General features: G+C 37.4%; 1 protein-coding gene across 1 annotated transcript in view; it reads left to right on the top strand.

The window, feature by feature from the left end:
• The window catches only part of ARHGAP29 (Rho GTPase activating protein 29), a 105,015-nt gene that overhangs the window by 18,664 nt on the left and 64,726 nt on the right, over positions 1-21,625 (top strand). The window contains exons 3-13 of the mRNA XM_070746514.1: positions 4,554-4,697; positions 9,972-10,068; positions 10,622-10,694; positions 12,824-12,884; positions 13,789-13,926; positions 14,143-14,207; positions 14,608-14,718; positions 14,829-14,909; positions 16,366-16,548; positions 16,720-16,848; positions 20,055-20,245. Of these exons, the coding sequence (XP_070602615.1) occupies positions 4,554-4,697; positions 9,972-10,068; positions 10,622-10,694; positions 12,824-12,884; positions 13,789-13,926; positions 14,143-14,207; positions 14,608-14,718; positions 14,829-14,909; positions 16,366-16,548; positions 16,720-16,848; positions 20,055-20,245 (1,273 nt within the window). The remainder of the gene's footprint in view (positions 1-4,553; positions 4,698-9,971; positions 10,069-10,621; positions 10,695-12,823; positions 12,885-13,788; positions 13,927-14,142; positions 14,208-14,607; positions 14,719-14,828; positions 14,910-16,365; positions 16,549-16,719; positions 16,849-20,054; positions 20,246-21,625) is intronic.

The following is a 21,625-nucleotide window of genomic DNA, read 5'->3' as shown; positions in this document are numbered from 1 at the left end:
CCCATCGGACAAATATCAAGTTTGCCATTGTGCTGTTTTTGCACTCTGGAGGGTTCAGGGAGGCCATTACGTCAGTCGTATCTCCAAACTGGCAGCTCTTTCCATTAGAAAAGACCTTTGCATTTTCCAACCAGACAAGTAACTATTCGACTTGACCCTTCCTTCATCCCTAAATTTTTCACAGATCACAGGAACTGGTACTGCCTTCCTTTTGTGCTTGGCCAGTACATTCCTGTAAATAGCAATATCACAACCTAGACATGTGCAGAGCCCTCAATATATACATAGTTCGTACCAAGTACTTCAGAAAGATGGAAGCGATCTTCACCCTCGATCCCTAGGAACATGAGCATTGTCAGCCACCATAGGGCGCTGGATCAGGAGCTCCATAAGCAGAGCTTATGAACTAGCAAATCTCTCCCCTTGAGCATCACAGCTCACTCCACCAGGTGCGCAGCCATGTCCACGGCCTGGAACACGCAGGCATCACTTTAATAGATTTGTCGAGTGGCAGTGTGGGCAGTGTGAGCAGTGTAGACTCTTACACATCAACTGACGCTGCCTTCGGCAGGAGAGTTCTACAGCAAGCAGTGGACGTTCATTAGAGTGCAAGGTCACTCTACTTTTTACTAAATAGATTATTTTGAAGTAATAGGAACAATTACTTTGTTGACTTGTCTTTGAGAATATAGCACTGTAACTGAAGTGGAATTTCAGAAGAGACTTATAAAATAATGAGATGTTTCTGTCTACACTTCTGACATTTTGGTCTTTTCCCAGTTTTTTATTTTTAAACTATTTTGTTTAATCTTTATTGCAATTCTGGCTTTCTTCCCTAACCAGTTTATTGTGTTCGCTGAAGTCCTTCAATTCTTCAGTTCTTAGATTGCTTTTGAAAGAAGTTCTATATCTTACATTTTAATGCTCTAAGTATTTTGTACTCCATTTTTGTGTGTATTTCTTTTACTATGTAAATGTTTATACTTTTCTTTGAAGGTTAGAAATGAAATGAAATAATATGCTTCGGAGATAATAATTTTGATATGTTGCAGTTTGTGGGCATTAACCTGTCCAAGGCAGATTCATACTAATATTTTTGAGCCTTTGCTTGATGCATTACATGTTTAACAAGAAAAAATATATATAATAATTTATTATTTAAAAGAAATAGACAAAATAAAAGAGGAGGTGGAGTTGCACTGTATGTAAGAAATAACTACTTCTCTACACAAGTAGAGAACAACTATAATGAAAATGATCTGGAATGCATTTTGGTCAATATTAACGGAGAGGGGTGGGAGATGGCATTGCCATAGGTCTATACCAGGGGTCCCCAAACTTTTTACACAGGGGGCCAGTTCACTGTCCCTCAGACTGTTGGAGGGCCGGACTATTAAAAAAACGTGTGAACAAATCCCTATGCACACTGCACATACATTATTTAAAGTAAAAAACAAAATGGGAACAAATACAATATTTAATATTTATTCTTCCTCTTTCTCTCTCTCTCCCTTTCTCTCTGTCCTTCTGTCTTTCTAGTTCTCTCTCTTTCTCTCTGTCCTCTCTCTTTCTTTCTCTCTCTTCTCTCTTTCTCTCACTCACTCTCTTTATATCTCTCCCTCTTTCTCTCTCCCTCTCTCTGTCTCCTCCTTTCTCTCTCTCTCCCTTTCTATCTCTCCTCTTCCTTTCTCTCTCCCTCTCTATCTTTCCCTCTTTCTCTCCCCCCTCTCTTTCTTTCTCTCTCTCTTCTCTTTCTCTCACTCACTCTCTTTCTCTCTCCCTCTTTCTCTCTACCTTTCTTTCTCTTTCTCTCTCTCCCTTTCTCTGTCCCTCTTTCTTTCTCTCTGTCCCTCTCTTTCTTTTTCTCTGTCCCTCTTTCTTTTTCTCTGTCCCTCTCTTTCTTTCTCTCTGTCCCTCTTTCTTTCTCTCTGTCCCTCTCTATCTTTCTCTCTGTCCCTCTTTCTTTCTCTCTGTCCCTCTCTTTCTTTCTCTCTGTCCCTCTCTTTTTCTCTGTCCCTCTTTCTTTCTCTCTGTCCCTCTCTTTCTTACTCTCTGTCCCTCTCTTTCTTACTCTCTGTCCCTCTTTATTTCTCTCTGTCTCTTTCTTTCTCTCTGTCCCTCTCTTTCTTTCTCTCTGTCCCTCTCTTTCTTTCTTTCTCTCTGTCCCTCTCTTTCTTTCTCTCCCTTATCTCTGTGTGTGGGGGAGGCGGCTGCTTGAAAACCCCTGACCTCCATCGCCTCCCCCCCACGGCACAAGGCGAGCACACCTCGCCGCTGACACAGGCGGCGGGGACTGCCCTGTCCCCCTGTCCCCCCTGCGCAAAACTACGCAGCCCCAGATCGCTCGCTTCTCCAGCCAGCAAAGCCGACTGCCCGGCTTTGCTGGCTGATGCAGGAAAGGAAAGCGTCACATTTAAAAAGCACGTCACTTTCTGTGACTGCGGCGCCGTGGTGGCCTTCAAGCGCGGCCCTTCGCAGCGCCCCACCACCCGTTCCTGCAGGAAGAGATCGGGCACTTTACCGGGAGGTGGAGGCGGCTGGGTGCCGGGGAGGGCGAAGGAGTGGACGCGCCTGTCAGCTGCAGAGCGGAACGGGGGTGGAAATCAGCGGCGGAGTCCGGCGTTGGGGCCATGCGGGACCGCTCATCCAGGCTTGCCGGTCCACGCGCACCTGGATGAGCGGTCCCGCATGGCCCCAACGCCGGACTCCGCCGCTGATTTCCACCCCCGTTCCGCTCTGCAGCTGAGAAGTGCGTCCACTCCTTCGCCCTCCCCGGCACCCAGCCGCCTCCACCTCCCGGTAAAGTGCCCGATCTCTTCCTGCAGGAACGGGTGGTGGGGCGCCGCGAAGGGCCGCGCTTGAAGGCCACCACGGCGCCGCAGTCCCAGAAAGTGGCGTGCTTTTTAAATGTGACGCTTTCCTTTCCTGCATCAGCCAGCAAAGCCGGGCAGTCGGCTTTGCTGGCTGGAGAAGCGAGCGATCTGGGGCTGCGTAGTTTTGCGCAGGGGGGACAGGGGGACAGGGCAGTCCCCGCCACCTGTGTCAGCGGCGAGGTGTGCTCGCCTTGTGCCGTGGGGGGGAGGCGATGGAGGTCAGGGGTTTTCAAGCAGCCGCCTCCCCCCCCACACACAAACTTAGCCATGGTGCACTTAGCTGTGACTTTCAGTGGACAGTTTTTCAATTGCCAATCGCCTTTTCATGAATTTCGCGTCCACTCACCGCGGAGGAGGAGGGGAGGAGGAGGTGGAGAGGCAAGGGGGCGGGGAGGAAAGTGGGCCTGCAATTGGCCAATTTCTTTCTCGCCTTTAGGGAGAGGAACTGTTGCTGCTCTGCCATAGGGCAGCAACAGTTTCTCTCCCTAAAGGCGACAAAGGAAGGGGCCAATTGCAGGCCCGCTTTCGTCCCCGCCCCCTTGCCTCTCCACCTTCTCCTCGCTGAGCATCCGACCGCGGTGAGTTGACAGGAGATTCGGGAGCTTATTTTATCGACCAGTAAAATCTCGTGAGCTTGCCACGGGCCGGTTAAAAGACCTCATTGGGCCGCATCCGGCCCGCGGGCCGTAGTTTGGGGACCGCTGGTCTATACTGTAGGCTACCCAACCAAACAGAAGAAGTAGATGAACTTTTTGCTAGTTAGCTAACTAAGGTAGGTAGAAAGTACATCACAATAGTAATGGGGGAATTTTAACTACCCTGACATCAACTGAGAAACAAACTGATCCTGTGGCTATATTACATGAAGCAAAATACCTGTGAAGTTCTCTGATCTAAGTTTATTATGAATTTTCTTAAACAATTTGATGAAAATGAATGCTGCTACAATATAACACTACAGTACTTTTAAATTTTGCTTCTTCACTATGGGCAGTAGGAGGTCAGAACCGTTCCATTTTTAAACAGTCAGAAAGACTGTTTTCCTCTTGGGAACAATCAGAAATTAAAACAGCCTAATTCCACATTCTTGTATGTAATCTTCTATAATGCAATATATTTTTCACAAAAGGATATTGTTGCACTGTCTGCAATTCTCATAACATAGGTCAGGATCATTTAAAGAAATATAAATCCTCCATTGAAATAAATGATTGAGTAAAAAGTACTCACAGTGATATTCTAGGAAAGATAGAAGTGTGTTAAAACAGGAAAAGATAGCCATTAAATGAAGTGAGGATTATGATATAGCATTAAATCAGGATTGCTATTGAAAAAATTTTGATACCTGTTTGTACTGCTGCAGTATCCTAAATTTAAGCATAGGGGAGAGCTTAACTCGATCATTTAAAATCCTTCAGTATCCAAGTGAATTGTTATTTTATGAAATTAAGTATACTGTTAAGTATCATTTATTTTACTCTCAATCTTTAAATGCTGTAACTCCTAGCATAATACTTTCCTACCATACTTTTCTTTGACAGAATGAACTAGTTTATACTCTTAAAATAGCTCCTGTAAGCCTTCCATGTGACTAAGCCCAGATAACAAGGGAAATCATATTTGCAGCACTTTATGTGGATACTGCTTATCTATTAAATTATTATAAAATGTTCTTTCCAGAAAATCAAAGCTGTCTCCATCAAATTGTTCATGGACGTTTGGGTGAGGTACTTCGTGTATTAAAGGCAATAATTAACAAACATCCGAATCTTTATTCAGTTGATGTTCTAAGTGCTGCAGGTACAGTCATTGCAAAAGTCAGAGGTAAGAAAAATGATCCAATTATTTTATTGTCACTTTAAATGGTTTGGGATTTTTTTAAAAAAAATAGCATCAATTAACACAAATTGGGATTATTTTATCTGTGCATCTTTCTCAGTAATTAAATGCTTTTTTAAAAAATTGGATTAAATTATTAATGTTGTGCACTTCTGAATTTATCAGATACTCATATGGGTATTTTCAACAGTATTATTTTCTATACTGCATATTTAAAACTGAAATTTAGGGAAATAATCTCACAAAGATCATATTAAATATTCATATCTGAATTTAGTTTTTAATAAGGTTGCCACATTCATAGTTATCTGAAATGGGGAGGTGGGAGGGGGAGGGGAATGGCAACTGATAAAACCACCAGATTCTACAGACACCTCTCTTCGTGGCTCATGCTCTTAATTTTGTTGTAATACTTCTGTATTGTACTTGAATTGCAAAATATACCTTGCTCAAAGTTTGGGGGAAAGGAGGTCTCTTTTTAGTGTCTCTCTTTTTAATTTGGAGATTGCTACCACTGTTCTTTGTGAGATTTTTCCTAAGCCCAAGGCAGCATATACAATACTCCTCAGATTTTCCCTTCACACTAATAACACTGAAGCAATTTAGGATGAGAGATAATAACTGCCCCAAAGTCTCTGAGTGAACTCTCATGACTGAAAGTAGATTTGAGTCTCAGTTCTGTTCCCATATGTAATCATTATGCCACTGAAATAATTCTGTAGCTAAGACATTAATGGATCAACTAAACTATGTTTTATCTACAATTTTTAATTAATATTATATTAACTTGAAATATGTCTAGCCGTATTTGATCCAATGGTATATTAGTAATTTAAATATTTATTATTGATTTGAACAGTTAAATTAGAATTAAAAATTACAATTGCAACAAACTGATACAAACTAAAAAGAGAGATGAAGAAGTAGGGTTCCATGGTTTCTCCAGGACACCTGCTGCACTCTACACTCTTATCTGATGCTTGTAATTCAGTACAAGGCAGTTCTCACTTAACAATGGCAATTGGGACCACAATTCCATTTCTAAGTGATGATATCATGTGATTGTGCTGCTTAGTGATGGCAGTTCCAACAGTCCCCAGTTACATTGTTGAAGGAATCATTAAACAAGAGCTTACATGACTGACTTCCCTCTGGCTTTCCCACTGACTCTGATTGTTCAAAACCAACAGAGAAGATCACAAATTGTGATCACATGACTGTAAGAGCACTGCAACATCTGGGACTTTATGGATTTGTCCTTTCAGTACCATTTGTTCAGTTTTTGAACAGTTGTTGAATGAGTAGTTGTTAATCAAGAGCCATTTATATTGGAAGCTTTACTATTTTTATTTTCTCAAACATTTAGTATACAGACTCACCTTATTAAACTAAACTCCAGTCTTTTGGAGGCAAGTTTTCTGTTTATTAGCTGTCTAATTATTATAATAAATTACTAAATGTACACTTCATTGGTTTCATATATTATCTCTGTGAGAACAGAGAATCCATTTATTCCCAGATGAACATTTGTTTTTACATTTTATTTATTACTACAATATACAATTTATCTGTATATACCATTGTATTTCTAGCAATTATTATTATTATTATACTAATTATTATTATTAATTATATTCAATCAATCTTATTATCTTATATCAATATCACAATACTCTCAAAATGTCACTACAGAGCACTGCACACCAAGACAACTAGACACAAGAACAGTTTTCCCCCAAATGCCATCACTCTGCTAAACAAATAATTCCCTCAACACTGTCAAACTATTTACTGTCTGCACTACTATTACTTCTAGTTTTTTCTCATCATTCCTATTACCCATCTCCTCCCACTTATGACTATATGACTGTAATTTGTTGCTTTTGTATCCTTAAGATTTTTATTAATATTGTTTCTTCATTGCTTATTAAACCCCTGTGACAATCATTAAGTGTTGTACCTTGATTCTTGACAAATGTATATTTTATTTTATGTACACTGAGAGCATATGCACCAAAGACAAATTCCTTGTGTGCCCAATCACACTTGGCCAATAAAATATTTTATCTATCTTCTATTTGTGATAAAATTACTACAGTGTGCATTTAATTTATCCCAACATATTTTCATTATTTTGCACTGCTTGCCACAATTAATATTTGCATATCTAAAATAGGTTAAAGAAAAAAATAAATACCAGTAGATCACATGGAAGTTTTTTAGTTTGGAGTTTTTAGATAGACTGATAGATAAAATTCAAGTTACAATTATATTTTATTAGAATACTAAATTATGTTATTTTAAATCCAGGGATGATGGTTTCAGATTTTAATAGTAGTACTTGGAATCAAATGTTTTCATTGATTTTTCCCATCTCTATTATGTTGCATACTGTCTTGAAAGAGTAGCTGTAAGAAACTGCCATTTCCAGACATAGAAACAGTATTACTAATTGTTGTCAGCACTATTGTGTACTGCCAGGATGTCCTGGGGAAAGACTGTTTAAAGCTGATGATAAGTAATATCAGTATGTAATGGTTGAAAGAAGGTTTTAGCATTCTTTGAGTAGAAGTGTTTTGGAAATAAGGTAGGAGAAATTAATTTATATTTAAATCAATAAATACTTATTTTCCAAATTGTTACAATGTAGGCATAGCAAGAAACAAAGACAGACTTGTAAAACAGGAAAAGATTTTGTTTGGTAGAGCATTTCCTTGGGGGAACATTGTTCAAAACAGTTCAAATTATACAATTTTTTTGCTACAGCTATCTTTATTGTGTTTCTCCTTATTTCCTCTTTTAATTTCCAGTAATATTTTCAATATATTAAAATATATATTTATATATTGCATTCTTAATTTACAATGTAATTGTGAGCCATTAGATTGTTTTTCTCAAATTAACAGTATTGTCCCTGTTATGCCGTACAGGATGAGCTAGTGACTTCCTTTGATTTAACTGAACTAAAACTAAACTACCATACTTAATGGTATCATTTGCATTTCTAGTATTTCATGCTGGTGGAAAATGATATATGAAATTTATCTTACAAAGCCATTTGTTATGACTATAAATGCATTGTTAAATTTTAGAATATAGAATATAGATGAATTGGTTTAAATATTTCAATCATTTGTGAAGAGAGTTTTCAGAGCAGAGTTTATAGGAGGAAACACAATTTATAAGCAATGAAGTCTATGTTGCATAGATTAGTATAATATATAATATTAGACAGTTAATTTTTATCAGTCTACCAGAAACTTTCCTTGTTACAAAGGAAGTTTGACGGAATGTCTTTGTTTAAATATTTGTCAATAAAATCATTTACATTTTTCTAATTTATTTTCTTTAAAACATTAGGGTTTCATTAGTTTCTTAATAAAATAGTGGGTTGTGTAAAAGATATTAAAGGATAAAATGGAAGCTATGTCTAAATACCAGTGAAATATGAAGATTGAGTAATGGGGAAGTTACTTTTGTGAAGGGAAATTATTGAAAGAGGTCATCTTTCAGAGACTGGAACTGATATAGTCTCCCAATTTTCTAAATTTCTGAGTATACTCTGCAAAGCTTTTCAGGAAAGAAAAATGACATGACTTAATTAATTCTAAGACTGCTTCAGTTAACTCTCTCCTCCTCTGAAGGGGATTTTAAATTTTCTATTCTTCATTTTGCTTATCTTTTGTAGGTTCAGCTTTTCTACAATCCAGGATAATAACATATGCCCCTGTTTTTGATAAAGTGTAGTTACATCATGAAAACACTTTTCTGCTTAATGAAGAAAAATATTTTTGGGCTTACATTACAAACCAATTCAGACAATAAAGAACAATGATAGACCTATAGCCAGTTTTTACTCTTTTTGCCGGGATCCTGAATCTAGTTTCCAGAACTTTGAGTGCCAATGAAATTTGACAAAGTGATTTTTCAAGGAGTCACTAAAAACCTATTGTTTCTCTTTTTGTATAGTGTGATCGCTTAAAATGATCACATTACACAGGAAACATGAATTAATCTTAGCAAAAAATGTGTCTCTTGGTGACAATGAATGATCACTGCCATGAACATCACTTTACAGGGAAGTTACTAGCCTTCCCTTGGATGTCCTGAATTCTGCATGCACATAGCATTATGTAAGATGGCTCTCTGGAGTTTGAGGAATAGGGAAGTGCTTAGCTCCTATCTGGAGAAACAGTGGTCCTTCCTTCCTTCCTTCCTTCCTTCCTTCCTTCCTTCCTTCCTTCCTTCCTTCCTTCCTTCCTTCTTTCCTCCCTTCCTCCCTCTTTTTTGAAAAGTTTTTCTAGCTTGAACTGAATAAAATGCTCCCTAGCCCAGTGATGGCGAACCTATGGCATGGGTGCCACAGGTGGTATGTGGAACCATATCTGCTGGCACGTGAGCTGTTGCCCTAGCTCAACTCCAATGTTCATATGTGTGGTGGCCAGCTGATTTTTGCACAGAGGCTCTGGGAGGGCGTTTTTGGCTTCCAGAGAGCCTCCAAGGGGATGGAGAGGCCATTTTTACCCTCCCCCAGTTCCAGGGAAGCCTTTGGAGCCTGGGGAGGGTGAAACACGAGCCTACTGGGCCCATCAGAAGTTGGGAAACAGTCTGTTGCAAACCTCCAGAAGGTCTCCGGGGGGGCGGGAGAAGCTGTTTTCACCCTCCCCAGGCATTGAATTATGGGTGTGGCACTCGCGCATACATGATTGCATGTGCCCACACTCTTTCAGCATTTGAGGAAAAAAAGGTTTGCCATAAGTGCCCTAGCCTGTGATGGTGAACCAGTGGCACATGAAGCCATATCTGCCAGCATGCGAGCTGTTGCTCATGGCTCTGGGAGGGCATTTTTGCCTTCCAAAGGGCCTCCGGGGGGGATCAGGGGAGGACATTTTCGCTCTCCCCAGACTCTAGGGAAGCCTCTGGAGCCAGGGGAGGGTGAAAGATGGGTCTACTGGCCCACCGGAAGTCAGGAAATGGGCCATTTCCGGCCTCCAGAGGGCCTCTGGAGGCCAGATGGTGGGGGAAAGCTGCTCTTGCCCTCCCTAGACATTGAATTATGGGTGTGGGCACTCGCATGGGCATGATAGCGTGCACGCGCTTGGCACCTGAGGAAAAAAAGGTTCGCCATCACTGCCCTAGCCCTATTTGTTTTGTTTAAATATAAACATAGTACTGACTCTATGGCCTGATTTGGGTGCATTACTTAGCTATGAAAATTCTGTCTGCTAATTTACAGAGCCTCTTTGTTTTCTCTTGTAGCTGTGAACTTTAAGGAAATTAATGAAGAAAAGAAGCGAGAAATATTAAATGAAATACACTCTTCTATTGACTTACTGGCATTCAATTTTGGCAACGCGTAAGTTTTTAAAAGTTGTGCTTTTTAGACTTTAGCCTCTACGTATCTGAACCATTAATAAGATTCTTCAACCATGTTATTCATTTAATTTGTAATTTTCCTTTCCTAATGCTACTTCTTTTTTTAGGTCTCCTAATATAATTGAAAAGAAATTTTTATACCCTTGTACTTTGAAGGTCTTTGCTTCAATGTTTCCAGTCTTTTCTTGCAGCTTTTTTATTTCTGAAGCAACACTGAAGTGTGCTGCCTGTTTTCTCTATGTGTGCCTTATGATATGGCATTGGTAGAGTTAAAACGGCTTTCTAACAATTGAAAACAAAGCAATCTAGGCCTCTACCCAAATTTTGAAGTTACCTGATGTAACAATTTCATAAAGAGTAGCAGTTTTTAGCATAATATATATATTTAAAAATGCTACCTTTTATAGCTGTGACTATCTTAAAATAGATGCTGATTGTTCCCATATGATATTCGATCTCAATATTTGTTAGACATTTGTACCAGTGTAGTATGCCAAAGCATAATTTGTTTTTTATTTTGACTCCCATGACAGAGTTTCAGACTTCCTTATGGGAGATGTAGATAATGGCTCAAGACTGGGTCTTCAGATATCTCGGCAAAGTCAAGTATGTTGATAATTTTCTTGAAAGTTTTAGCTTTGTGCAGTGATTGATAATATATATTTCCTTACTACTGATCAAGAACAGTTTAAAACTTAAAAACTGCATAAGAACCCAAATTTTCATAGAAACTATGACAGTTAATTTATACAAAATTGGAACTACAGTACCTTAGTTCTTAAATCTAAATGAGGGTCATTTTGTTCTTTTTTGAGATATTTTATTGTATTCAGCTACAGAAGTTAAGGTACACGAGCTTCATGGACTTCTAGTAAGAAATTGAAATGAGTTGTTATGTCACCTTTTAGAAAGATGATTGTTGGATTCCATAAATTCACTTTATGCTTAACCATCTTAACAGTATTTGGTAAATGAGCTGAAAAATATGTTTAGTGAGTGAAGATAGTGTAATATGAAGAGTTGCATAGTTTTAATGGCATTGTTTCACTGTTATTTTTATTGAAAAGGCCCATACTCCTATTTTTTTTATCTGTGGGCATACAGGATGTTTTCTTGGTGCTTATCTTGTTTGTAGCATCATTTTATTCCTTACATTTAAAATATATTTTAATTTAAAAACTAGAATGTTGGAGTCCTGCCATTAAAAGCACCATAATCCATTCATGTTAGTGTGAATGTTTCTGAAATGACCCCACTAACTTTCTCAGAAAATTAAAATTGAAGATAGTAGAGATTTAGATGTATATCTGCTTCACCAGGAAAAAAAGCATAAGCAGAAATAATATGGAAACTAAGCAAGTGGGGATGATATTCTCATATATCTGGCTTCCTAGACCTAGCTGATTAAGTCCTCAACAAAATACATTTTTAAGAACATTCCTGCTGTGCACTAATGTTCCTATCAGCTTAAAAAAAAACCTTGAGAACTGTTTAATATTAATACATTTTAAACCATGATGTTTATAACATGAATAAAACAGTAGTCACCTGACCTTGATCATAGGTAAACTCTTAATGTATGATCTTTTTACCTACTCTCACATTGAGTCTTTTCCTGGTTAATTGAAAGAATATGATACTGGCGCTAAACATGCATTATCGGTGCAATGGATTTTTTTTCATGGAAACAATATATTTCACTTAATATCCAATCACTTAGTGATCATCCAGAGTTACAACAGACCTCCTTGGGGGTACTTGCAACCGGGTTCCAAAGTTCTGACTCATAGTTTCATATAAAGCGCTTGGCAGTCTGGATTGATGGGTGTTTGCAGCATTCTGCAGCCACATGACCCCATTTTAAAATAATTTTTCTGAAAAAATGGCATTTACTTCTGGTTTTTGGCAAAAATGACATGTTCTTGCGGATTTATTTTATACATTCATTTTATGCATTGTAATTCCTTTACAGTAATAAGTCAAGTACTATTGGCAATATCTGGAGGATGGTTTAAGATTTCAGTTACTCTGAGGGCTAGCCTAAAAAGTTGTCATCTGAACCTCTTAAAATCTTGATTAGTATTATATTTCTTATTTATGAATGCATCTGCAAATGTTGCAAAGAAATGTGCAGAAAATATTGGAGTAAAGATATTATTGTGACCCATTTACCCATGAAAAGCTTACATTATTTGATCATTTCAATTTAATAGTGGTATTAATACTGTGGTATTTTATTAATGAAGTTAAGCTTCCTGGAGTCATATACTTTAATTCTGGAGATTTCCAAACTAGTTAAATAGACATTTGTCTGGGATAGTTGAAGATTTCACAATCCCAACTATATGATTCTATAAAGTTAAGACAGCAAAAAAATTGGCTTCGAACACTGGTCCATTCAAATAATACTTCAGTTTTGCTTATAGTTGCATTAATATTGGAGATCCAAGTGTGGAGTTACAAATTAGTCCATCTGACTTGGTTTTGCCTCATTAGTATCAATTTTGGGTTGATATCAATAAGATTGTTATTATGAATCTAGTTTATTTTTTATGAATTAAAGATGTCTTTGCAGTTATATTAATTTTTTTTACTACTGTTACATACACCTGTACTTTTGTTAATTCAGCTTAATAAAATTTATTCCTCCCCCTCTCTCCCTCATCAGATAGCATATAATTTTATTCAATTTTTTTTTAGCTGATGCTAATAAGTTATATTTTTTTGTATGCCAGTCTTTTGAAAACATTTGTACAGATTCTGGAATATCATTACATGAAAGTATTCATTCAACAGGTGAGCATTTTTAAATGCATTATTACTTTGTACCCATTTTTTGTAGATAAATTATAATAGCAGCAGTAAAAATTTATAAACTGATCTTCGACATAAATACTATATAAAAATACTAATAGAAATATTTAGAGGAAATTCATTAGTATTTTAAAATACCCATTTTATTATGAATGGAATTCCCACCCAAATTCAGGTTCTGAGCCTACTGGTATTTTGAAGGACCTTAAAATGTGGCTCTGCACTCAGGCTTTTGGAGAAGGCAGCTGATGCCCCTTTTTACCTCCCCATCCCCGATTTCTTCATGGCTTTTTTTTTTCTTGTGCTATTTTAGCAGTTTTTTGTATTGTTCCTTGTTTTTAAACATTTTAACAATCATAACAGTTACATTTATTATTAGGATTGATTTGAACAGTCAGGAGAAGTTTAGACTAGCTTTGGCATTTTCATCCGCCTATTGAATCCTTTCCAAGGACCTCAGATAGGCAGATGTTGTTGTTTGATAGTGTTAAAGCTATCATCATACAAAGTATAAGCTGTTTCAAGCATTTAACAGTTGTTGTGGTTGTGGTTGTTATTACTATTATTATTATTATTATTATTATTATTACTATTATTATTATTATTATTATTATTATTATTATTACTATTACTATTATTATTATTCATCCCAATCTTAAAAATGGTTTGTGTTATTATCAAAATGTAACTAAGCTGCTCATATTTTTCTCCTGGTATGCTATTACAAAATTCCATAGTTTGCTAACATATAATTCTGTGAACTTTTAATGTGTTCTGTAAGCTCTGTCAGATCTGTTTAGGAGTCAACTAACATTAAAAAGATTAAAGCTGATTTTTAGCTAATGTCTAAAATGTGCTTTTTTGGTATTTGATACTTTATTTTCAGGGCACCGTAATGCTGAAGAAATTGAATCCGCTCTCCTAAGAAACAATAATGGAATCAAATCTGCTCTATCCTATGCTAAAGCATGGTCAAAATATGTAAAGGATATTGTTGTATGGGTAGAGAAAAAGATTAATTTAGGTAAGTACCTTTTTCTGGCACCTGGAGTCATTCACCTGAAGTTTTATATTGTCAGAATTGCGCTATCCATTGCCAGTAAAGTGACTTCTAAATTAATAACTATTTGTTAAAATGAATGGAACAAATGTTGGTTCCTATTCCTGGAAGATTGTAATAAAATAGTATCTAATTAAGATTAAGTTTTTTTTTTATTATATCTAGTACTTCTTTCCACAGAAATGGAGTGTGCTAAAAACCTGGCAAAAGTAGCAGAAACCACTAAGACTATTATTGTATCTCAGGTGTGTATTCAGTTTAAAAAATGTATCATGTAAATCATTACTATTTTGATATTTAAAATTAATTGAATTACAAGTTAACTTTATAAGTTCCTAATTATTTGGTAGTTTGTATCTTGTATCTTAAAAACGGAATAATTCATTATAATAAAATATATCATAACTAAACTGTGGTAAGATGCAAGTATTTAAGTAGATGTGTAAAGGTGTAGATATTTAAACTGTCATTTAAGCACTATTTTTTTAAAAAAAACTAAGCATTAAAATTATTTTAAATGTGTTATGTAGCAGTTTAATTTGGCATTAAAGCTGTTCAATTTTTTTCATTTTTATACTTGGAAATTAAATCTTAACTACTGTATTGAAAAAATACTAGCATTACATTATGTGTGTTTGCTTTTAGGACTACATGCCATTCCAGTCAATATTCATAAGTGCATTTCAAAATGATATAGAGAACAGTCTGCTTTCGCAGCAGACAGCAGTAGCTCTTCAAACTAATAAATTTATACAGGTAAGTAAAAATTGTTCTGCAAGAAGTATTACTATATGAATAATTCACTGTTATGTTAACTGCTAACACATAACTGATACTTCTTTACTCAGTTAGTTTTTCTTATTTAGCCACTGGTTGGGAGAAAAAATGAATTGGATAAACAAAGAAAAGAGATAAAGGAACTTTGGCAAAGAGAAGAGAAAAAATTGGTGAGTATCATTGTTTATTATACATTTGTTTACCCATTTGAACTTCTGAATTTCCTTCTGAGCTTAAATTGTGACATTGTATGTAAAAGACAAGTCTCATATAGAGTCCCATGGATACGTGGTTGTGATTTGAGCACTTGGCAACTGTTGTGCATTTACAATGGCTGTAATGTCCTGCTGTCATAAAACCACCTTATGCAACCTTTCCTAGCTGCCTTCCAACAAGCTGCTAGTTTTGGTCAAGTGATGTCTTGATTAATAATTGCAGTGATACACTTAAGGACCAATAACAGTTGTAAGTCAAGTATATTGTTGTTAGTTGCGAAGTCATGTCCAACCCATCACAACCACATGGACAGCATTTCTCCAGGCTTTCCTGTTCACCACCATTTTCTGGAGTCTATTCAAGCTCTCACCTACTGCTTCAATGACTCCACCCAGCTACCTCATTCTCTGTCGTTCTCTTCTTCTTTTGCCCTTGATCTTTCCCAGCATTAGGCTCTTCTCCAGTGAGTCCTTCCTTCTCATTACGTGGCCAAAGTATTTGAGTTTCATCTTTAGGATCTGGCTTTCTAAAGAGCAGTCAGGGTTGATCTCCTCTAGCAGGGGTGGGTTTCTACTGATACGGACTGGTGCAGCACACTGATAGCGGTCTGCTGGTGATGGCCTGCTGGTGGTGGGATCAGTGCTGGTCCCTGGGCGCCAACATTTTTTTGAATATTTTTCATTTTTGTAGAAGTTTTCTTTATTTTTTCTTCTGAGCATGCACAGAAGCTGAGTTTCTGTGCATGCATTGACATTTGGGGGGGGGGTCCCTTTGTGTAAAGATGCAAAAAATGAGTTAAGTAGCTCTGCTTTCTCCCTGTTGCTTGTCACTTTCTTGCCACTTTCTCCCTGCAATGGACCAATTGTTTCCTTGACTTTTTTCTTGTTTTTAATATGTTGGAAGATGCTTTTTTTGTTACTTTTTACTTTTGTCACAAGTCTTTGTTCATTGTGAGGCTTAGCTTTCCTCACTTCATCTTTATAGGCTCGGGCTTGGTATTCCATCTTATTTATTTCCCCTTCTTTCCACTTTTTATACTTGTCCTTTTTGTCTTTCAATTTATCAGAGAGTTCTTTATGCAGCCATGCTAATTTCTTTTGTGACCTATTATTTTTCTTCATTGGTATTGTGCTAGTCTGGGTTTTTATAATCTCACTTTTCAAAATTTCCCACTCCTGTCCTCTAGGATTGACTGGTTTAATTGCCTGATTATCTGTAAGCAATTGCCTACACATCTCTGTTTCCCTTAATGGTATAAGGATTATAGTTCCTTTTACCATAATCATTATGTTTTAATAAGTAGAAACATGCTTGAAATTTTTTTAAAAAATCATATTGATCTAACAGATTAATATTCCACCACATGGTGCACTTCTTAGTATAAAAGATATTTTTCTTTGGAATATACAGCAAGAACTAGAATCCAGTGTAAGAAAAGCAAAACAATTATATCTTCAACGGCATGAGGAGTATGAGAAGGCAAGATCAACCACTCTTCGTGAGGATGATTATATTTCCTCCAATTGGGCCTTTACAAAAGAAGCCAGGAAATTAGAAAAGAAGCGTAAACTGGAACTGGAAGCTCTCCAAAAAGTAAAGTATCTTCTTTAAATATGTCACTTTTTGACAAATAAACAAACATTGGCTCTTATCTATGATTTGAATCATATGACTTTTTATTATGGGTTATTTATGGAAAGGGGTTAGAGTTAACTGGACTTTTTTTCTATCAGAACTTATTTCTTTATCCTTCATTTGTTGTAGGTTGAAGAAGCCAATGAACATTTCAAAGCCAGCAAGGCTGAAGTTGAAGAAAAGAGAAGTGATCTAGAAAGTGTCATTTTAACACAGCTACAGGAACAAATTTATCAATGTGATCTCACACTAAAAGCTGTAAGAATATATGACTTAATGTATCTTGAATCCAAAAACCTTTAGTGACTTTTAAAATGGCAACATTAGATACTTTTCCATAGTGTGAAAATGATTTAACACGTTCCTTATTTTAATTATCATGAAACCCATTGGCATAAGACAGTCATTGTGTTATCTCAGATTGTTTTCTGGTACAGAAAGTGTAGTTAAAATAATTAGTTAGTTAAAATAGTAGCAGTACTTAGACTTTTATATGACTGGGCAGCGCTTTACAGCCCTCTATTAAGGGGTTTACAGAGTCAGCATATTGCCTCCAGCAATCCTCTTTTTACTGACCTCAGAAGGTTGGGAGGCTGAGCCAACCTGAGATGATCAGTCACGAAGCAGTGGAAGTGATGTGCCGGTGCCTGGAGGCTGTTGGGGCCTGGATGGGTGTCAACAAACTCAAACTCAACCCAGACAAGACGGAGTGGCTGTGGGTCTTGCCTCCCAGGGACAATTCCATCTGTCCGTCCATTACCCTGGGGGGGGGGAAACTACTGACCCCCTCAGAGAGGGTTCGCAACTTGGGCGTCCTCCTCGATCCACAGCTGACATTGGAACATCATCTTTCGGCTGTGGCGAGGTGGGCGATTGCCCAGGTTCGCCTGGTGCACCAGTTGCGGCCCTATTTGGATAGGGAGTCACTGCTCACAGTCACTCATACCCTCATCACCTCAAGGTTCGATTACTGCAACGCTCTCTACATGGGGCTACCTTTGAAAAGTGTTTGGAAACTTCAGATCGTGCAGAACGCAGCCACGAGAGCGATCGTGGGGCTTCCAAGATTCGCCCATGTTTCCTCAACACTCCGTGGCTTGCATTGGCTGCCGATCAGTTTCCAATCACAATTCAAAGTGTTGGTCATGACCTTTAAAGCCCTACATAGCTTTGGACCAGACTACCTCCGGAACCGCCTGTTACCGCACGAATCCCAGTGACCGATAAGGTCCCACAGAGTTGGCCTTCTCCGGGTCCCGTCGACTAAACAATGTTGTTTGGCGGGCCCTAGGGGAAGAGACTTCTCTGTGGCAGCCCTGGCCCTCTGGAACCAACTCCCCCCGGAGATTAGAATTGCCCCTACCCTCCCTGTCTTTCGTAAACTACTCAAGACTCATTTATACTGCCAGGCATGGGGGAGTTGAGATATTCCTTCCCCCTAGGCCATTACAAGTTATGCATGGTATGTCTGTGTGTATGTTTGGTTTTATAATAAGGGTTTTTAGTTGTCACATGTTGTTTTTATCATTGTTAGCCGCCCCGAGTCTACGGAGAGCGGCGGCATGCAAATCCAATTATTATTATTATTATTATTATTATTATTATTATTATTATTATTATTATCAGAATCGAACTGCTGCCAGTGGGCTGAGTTAGCTTACAGTTAACCTTCATTAAATTACAATATTTCATTCTAACCACTGCTCCCACAGCTAAACTTTTAAAGTGTAAACATCATATCTCCTTGTAATATTTTAATGGGAAATATATGAGAAAGGAAAGTGGCAAAAAGTTATGATCTATGATTGTTGTTCTGTTTGTTGAACTCCAGATAACAAATGACAAAAAACAGACTCTCATAAAACAATTAAATTCACATTTAATTCAGTTAAACTAGGCCTGTCCAACCCAAAATCCATGGGCCAGATGTGGCCCTGACAGCTAGTAATGTGGCTGCACAAGATTGTAATAAAAATATAAATAATAAAGTATATTATTTACATGCATTGATTATATTATATATTTCATATGCGGCCCAAGACAGTTCCTCTTCACTCACTGCAGCTAGGAAAACCAAAAGATCCAACACACCTGAGTTAAAATAAAACTTGAAAAACCTGACTGAAGAGAGGTTGTACAACTTTCAGTAGCTAAAAAGCCATGCTATGCTTTTCATGGTAAGTTGAGAGCCCAACTAAATCTGTGGCAGCTCTGAATGCTGCAAAATGAATGTTGGTAAGCTATATTTTTGTGCTCCTGGTATAGAGAAAATTCTCCAAATGAAAAAAGCTCCCAGTTCCAGAACATAATTTCCTATCTGATTATCTTTATTTATTATTTATTTATTCATTCAACTTCTATGCCGCCCAATCCCAAAGGACTCGGGGCAGCTTACAAAATAATATAAATATAAAAAGATACAAGCAATAAGAAGTCGAATATAATATCTAAAACTACACCCCATAATAGAACCCATTTCTATAAAAAGAGTCATAATCATATGCATACATACCATTCATACAGTTTGGCCATGCAAAATGTACAATTCATGGTCCCCAGGCCTGCGGGCAAAGCCAGGTCTTCATGGCCTTACGGAAGGCCAGTAGGGTGAGAGCCGTATGGACATTGGGGGGTAGTTGGTTCCATAGAGCCGGGACAGCCCTCCCCCGTGGTCCCGTCAACCTGCATTGCTTAGTCGATGGGACCTGGGGGAGACCAACTCTGTGAGCTCTTATTGGTCTCTGGGAGGTATGTAGCAAGAGACGGTCCCATAGATAGTCTGGCAACCATCTTTGCAATATTTACCTCTTTGTGTAACAATGTAGCTTCTGTCATAATATTTGATGATAGTGCCAATGTTTTCTTTTTCTTTTATACACTGGTATTAAGCAAAGTGTCTATCGTTTATCTTTCGTTTAAAACAATGTTGAGAATTTGAAGATCAACAAGTGGGTGGGTGGGGATTATTGATAAGTTTTATTTTTATTTCTATACTGTGTTTTATTATTTGCAAATCATCTAGAGCAGGGGTTTCCAATCTGTGGGCCACAACCCCCTGCGGTGCCTCGGCCACTGAGCCACATGAATAGATGGCCTTTGCACATGCCTGCCCCTCCCACAAAACCATCCCCTCTTTTCCCTTCCCCCAGTCTGGGCCGCCAACCCAGAAAGATTAGGGAGCTCTGACCTAGAGTCCCTGTGAGCGAGTAGGTGGCTATAGAAATTTTCTAAATAAAAATAATAAAATAAATAAAAGCATGAAAAATGCAACTGCAAACTATAATTTAAAGCTGCTTTGTTTCATAATAGGTTAATTGTATAGAAAATGTAGATTTAGAACTATTTGTAGAGTTTGGGTTTTATTTTGATCAATATACAAGTATCTAACATTTTGCTGTTAGATTTTTATTTTGCTGTTTCTAAAATGTACTGTGTAGTCTTGAAAAATTTTATTTTCCACGTAGGCAACAGTTAACCTGTTCCAGATGCAGCATGCCCAAGTTGTCTCCACACCAGTTAATTATCAATACCTCTGTGAGAGTGCCAAGCTGTATGATCCAGGAAAAATGTTATTTGAATATGTGAAGAATTTTCCAAAATATGATGCTCCTACTGAGTCTGATTGCTTTGAAACTCAGACTTCCCAGGTTGGAGGGTGAGATATTAGATTTATTCTTCCGTATTTGGCAGTAAATATGAACCAAAAGTTTAACTAAAGGAATAAAATGTAGATAAAGGAATAAAAGCTTGAATTGTTGGGTTACTGGCTGGATGCCAAATGGTGGGAAATGGGGCTTAAAAGCAGGTGAGGAGCATTCTTACACAAGTTAATGTTTTTAATTTAGCAAAATTGTGCATTTGGTTAGGTTTACCAGTATATCTGAGTCTTCTTTCCCATATTTAATTACTATTATTGAAGAATAAATCTTTCCCCCTCTGACCAATGAATGTGTTTAGAATAAATTATTGATAGAGTGAATGTTAACTGAATCTTTTAATTTTTAGGATGTTTTTTAAAGTTTTTTAATTATTATTAATTGGATCAAATTGTTTTATTATGTATTCCTTGTTTGTTGTGAGCCACCCCGAGTCCACGGAGAGGGGCGGCATACAAATCCAATGAATGAATGAATGAATGAATGATTGATTCTATAAAGTTGTAGGGAAATGGTTTATAAATGATTTATATAAAAATGGGACTATTTAGATTTGTTGGTCATATCCAGGATTCCTTATACTTGTAGTTCTTTATTGTAGTTATTTTAAATCATGTTTGTCAGTTTTTGCTTTTAGAGGTGTCTTCCTTTCCCTCTTGTCCATGACCAAAGCTTATAAGATAATTATAATTTTTTTTCTCAGTTGTGGGAATAAATTCATAATTCTTGTCAGTGTTAAAAACAGAGCCAGCATTTGCCAAAAATTTCAGTCATACCACTTTAAAAACTAAAGAAGTGTAATGGAGAATTTAACATGCTTATTTCAGTCAGAGAATATTGAATTCTGAATGTCAGAGAAACAAAAAACAGGTGGATTGAATTGTTTGATGTCTACTATATATTGGATCATAGCAGGGCTGAAATTGGACGTGGCAGGGGAAGGAAGAATACTGCAAAATCTCCATTCCCACCCCACTCCAGGGGAAGGGCACTGCAAAATCCCTATTCCTTCACCATTTTGGGACCAGCCAGAGGTGGTATTTGCTGGTTCTCTGAACTACTCAACATTTCTGCTACCGGTTGTCCAAAACCTACTGAATTTCACCCTTGGATCGTTGGATTTTGGAGAAAACCCAATGTTCTAAACAGGGCAATTAGAGTTAGTTTACACTGCAGTTTTATTTTAAACCTTTTATCTGTCTGTCTGTCTGTCTGTCTGTCTGTCTGTCTGTCTATCTATCTATCTATCTATCTATATCTATCTATCTATCTATCTATCTATCTATCTATCCATCCCTCCCTCCCTCCCTCCCTCCCTCCCTCCCTCCCTCCCTCCCTATATATATATATATATATATATATATATATATATATATATA

Source organism: Erythrolamprus reginae, chromosome 3 (assembly GCF_031021105.1).
Source record: "Erythrolamprus reginae isolate rEryReg1 chromosome 3, rEryReg1.hap1, whole genome shotgun sequence".
NCBI lineage: Eukaryota > Metazoa > Chordata > Lepidosauria > Squamata > Dipsadidae > Erythrolamprus > Erythrolamprus reginae.
Note: the sequence above shows the minus strand (reverse complement) of the source record. Positions and strands in the feature narration are given on the sequence as shown.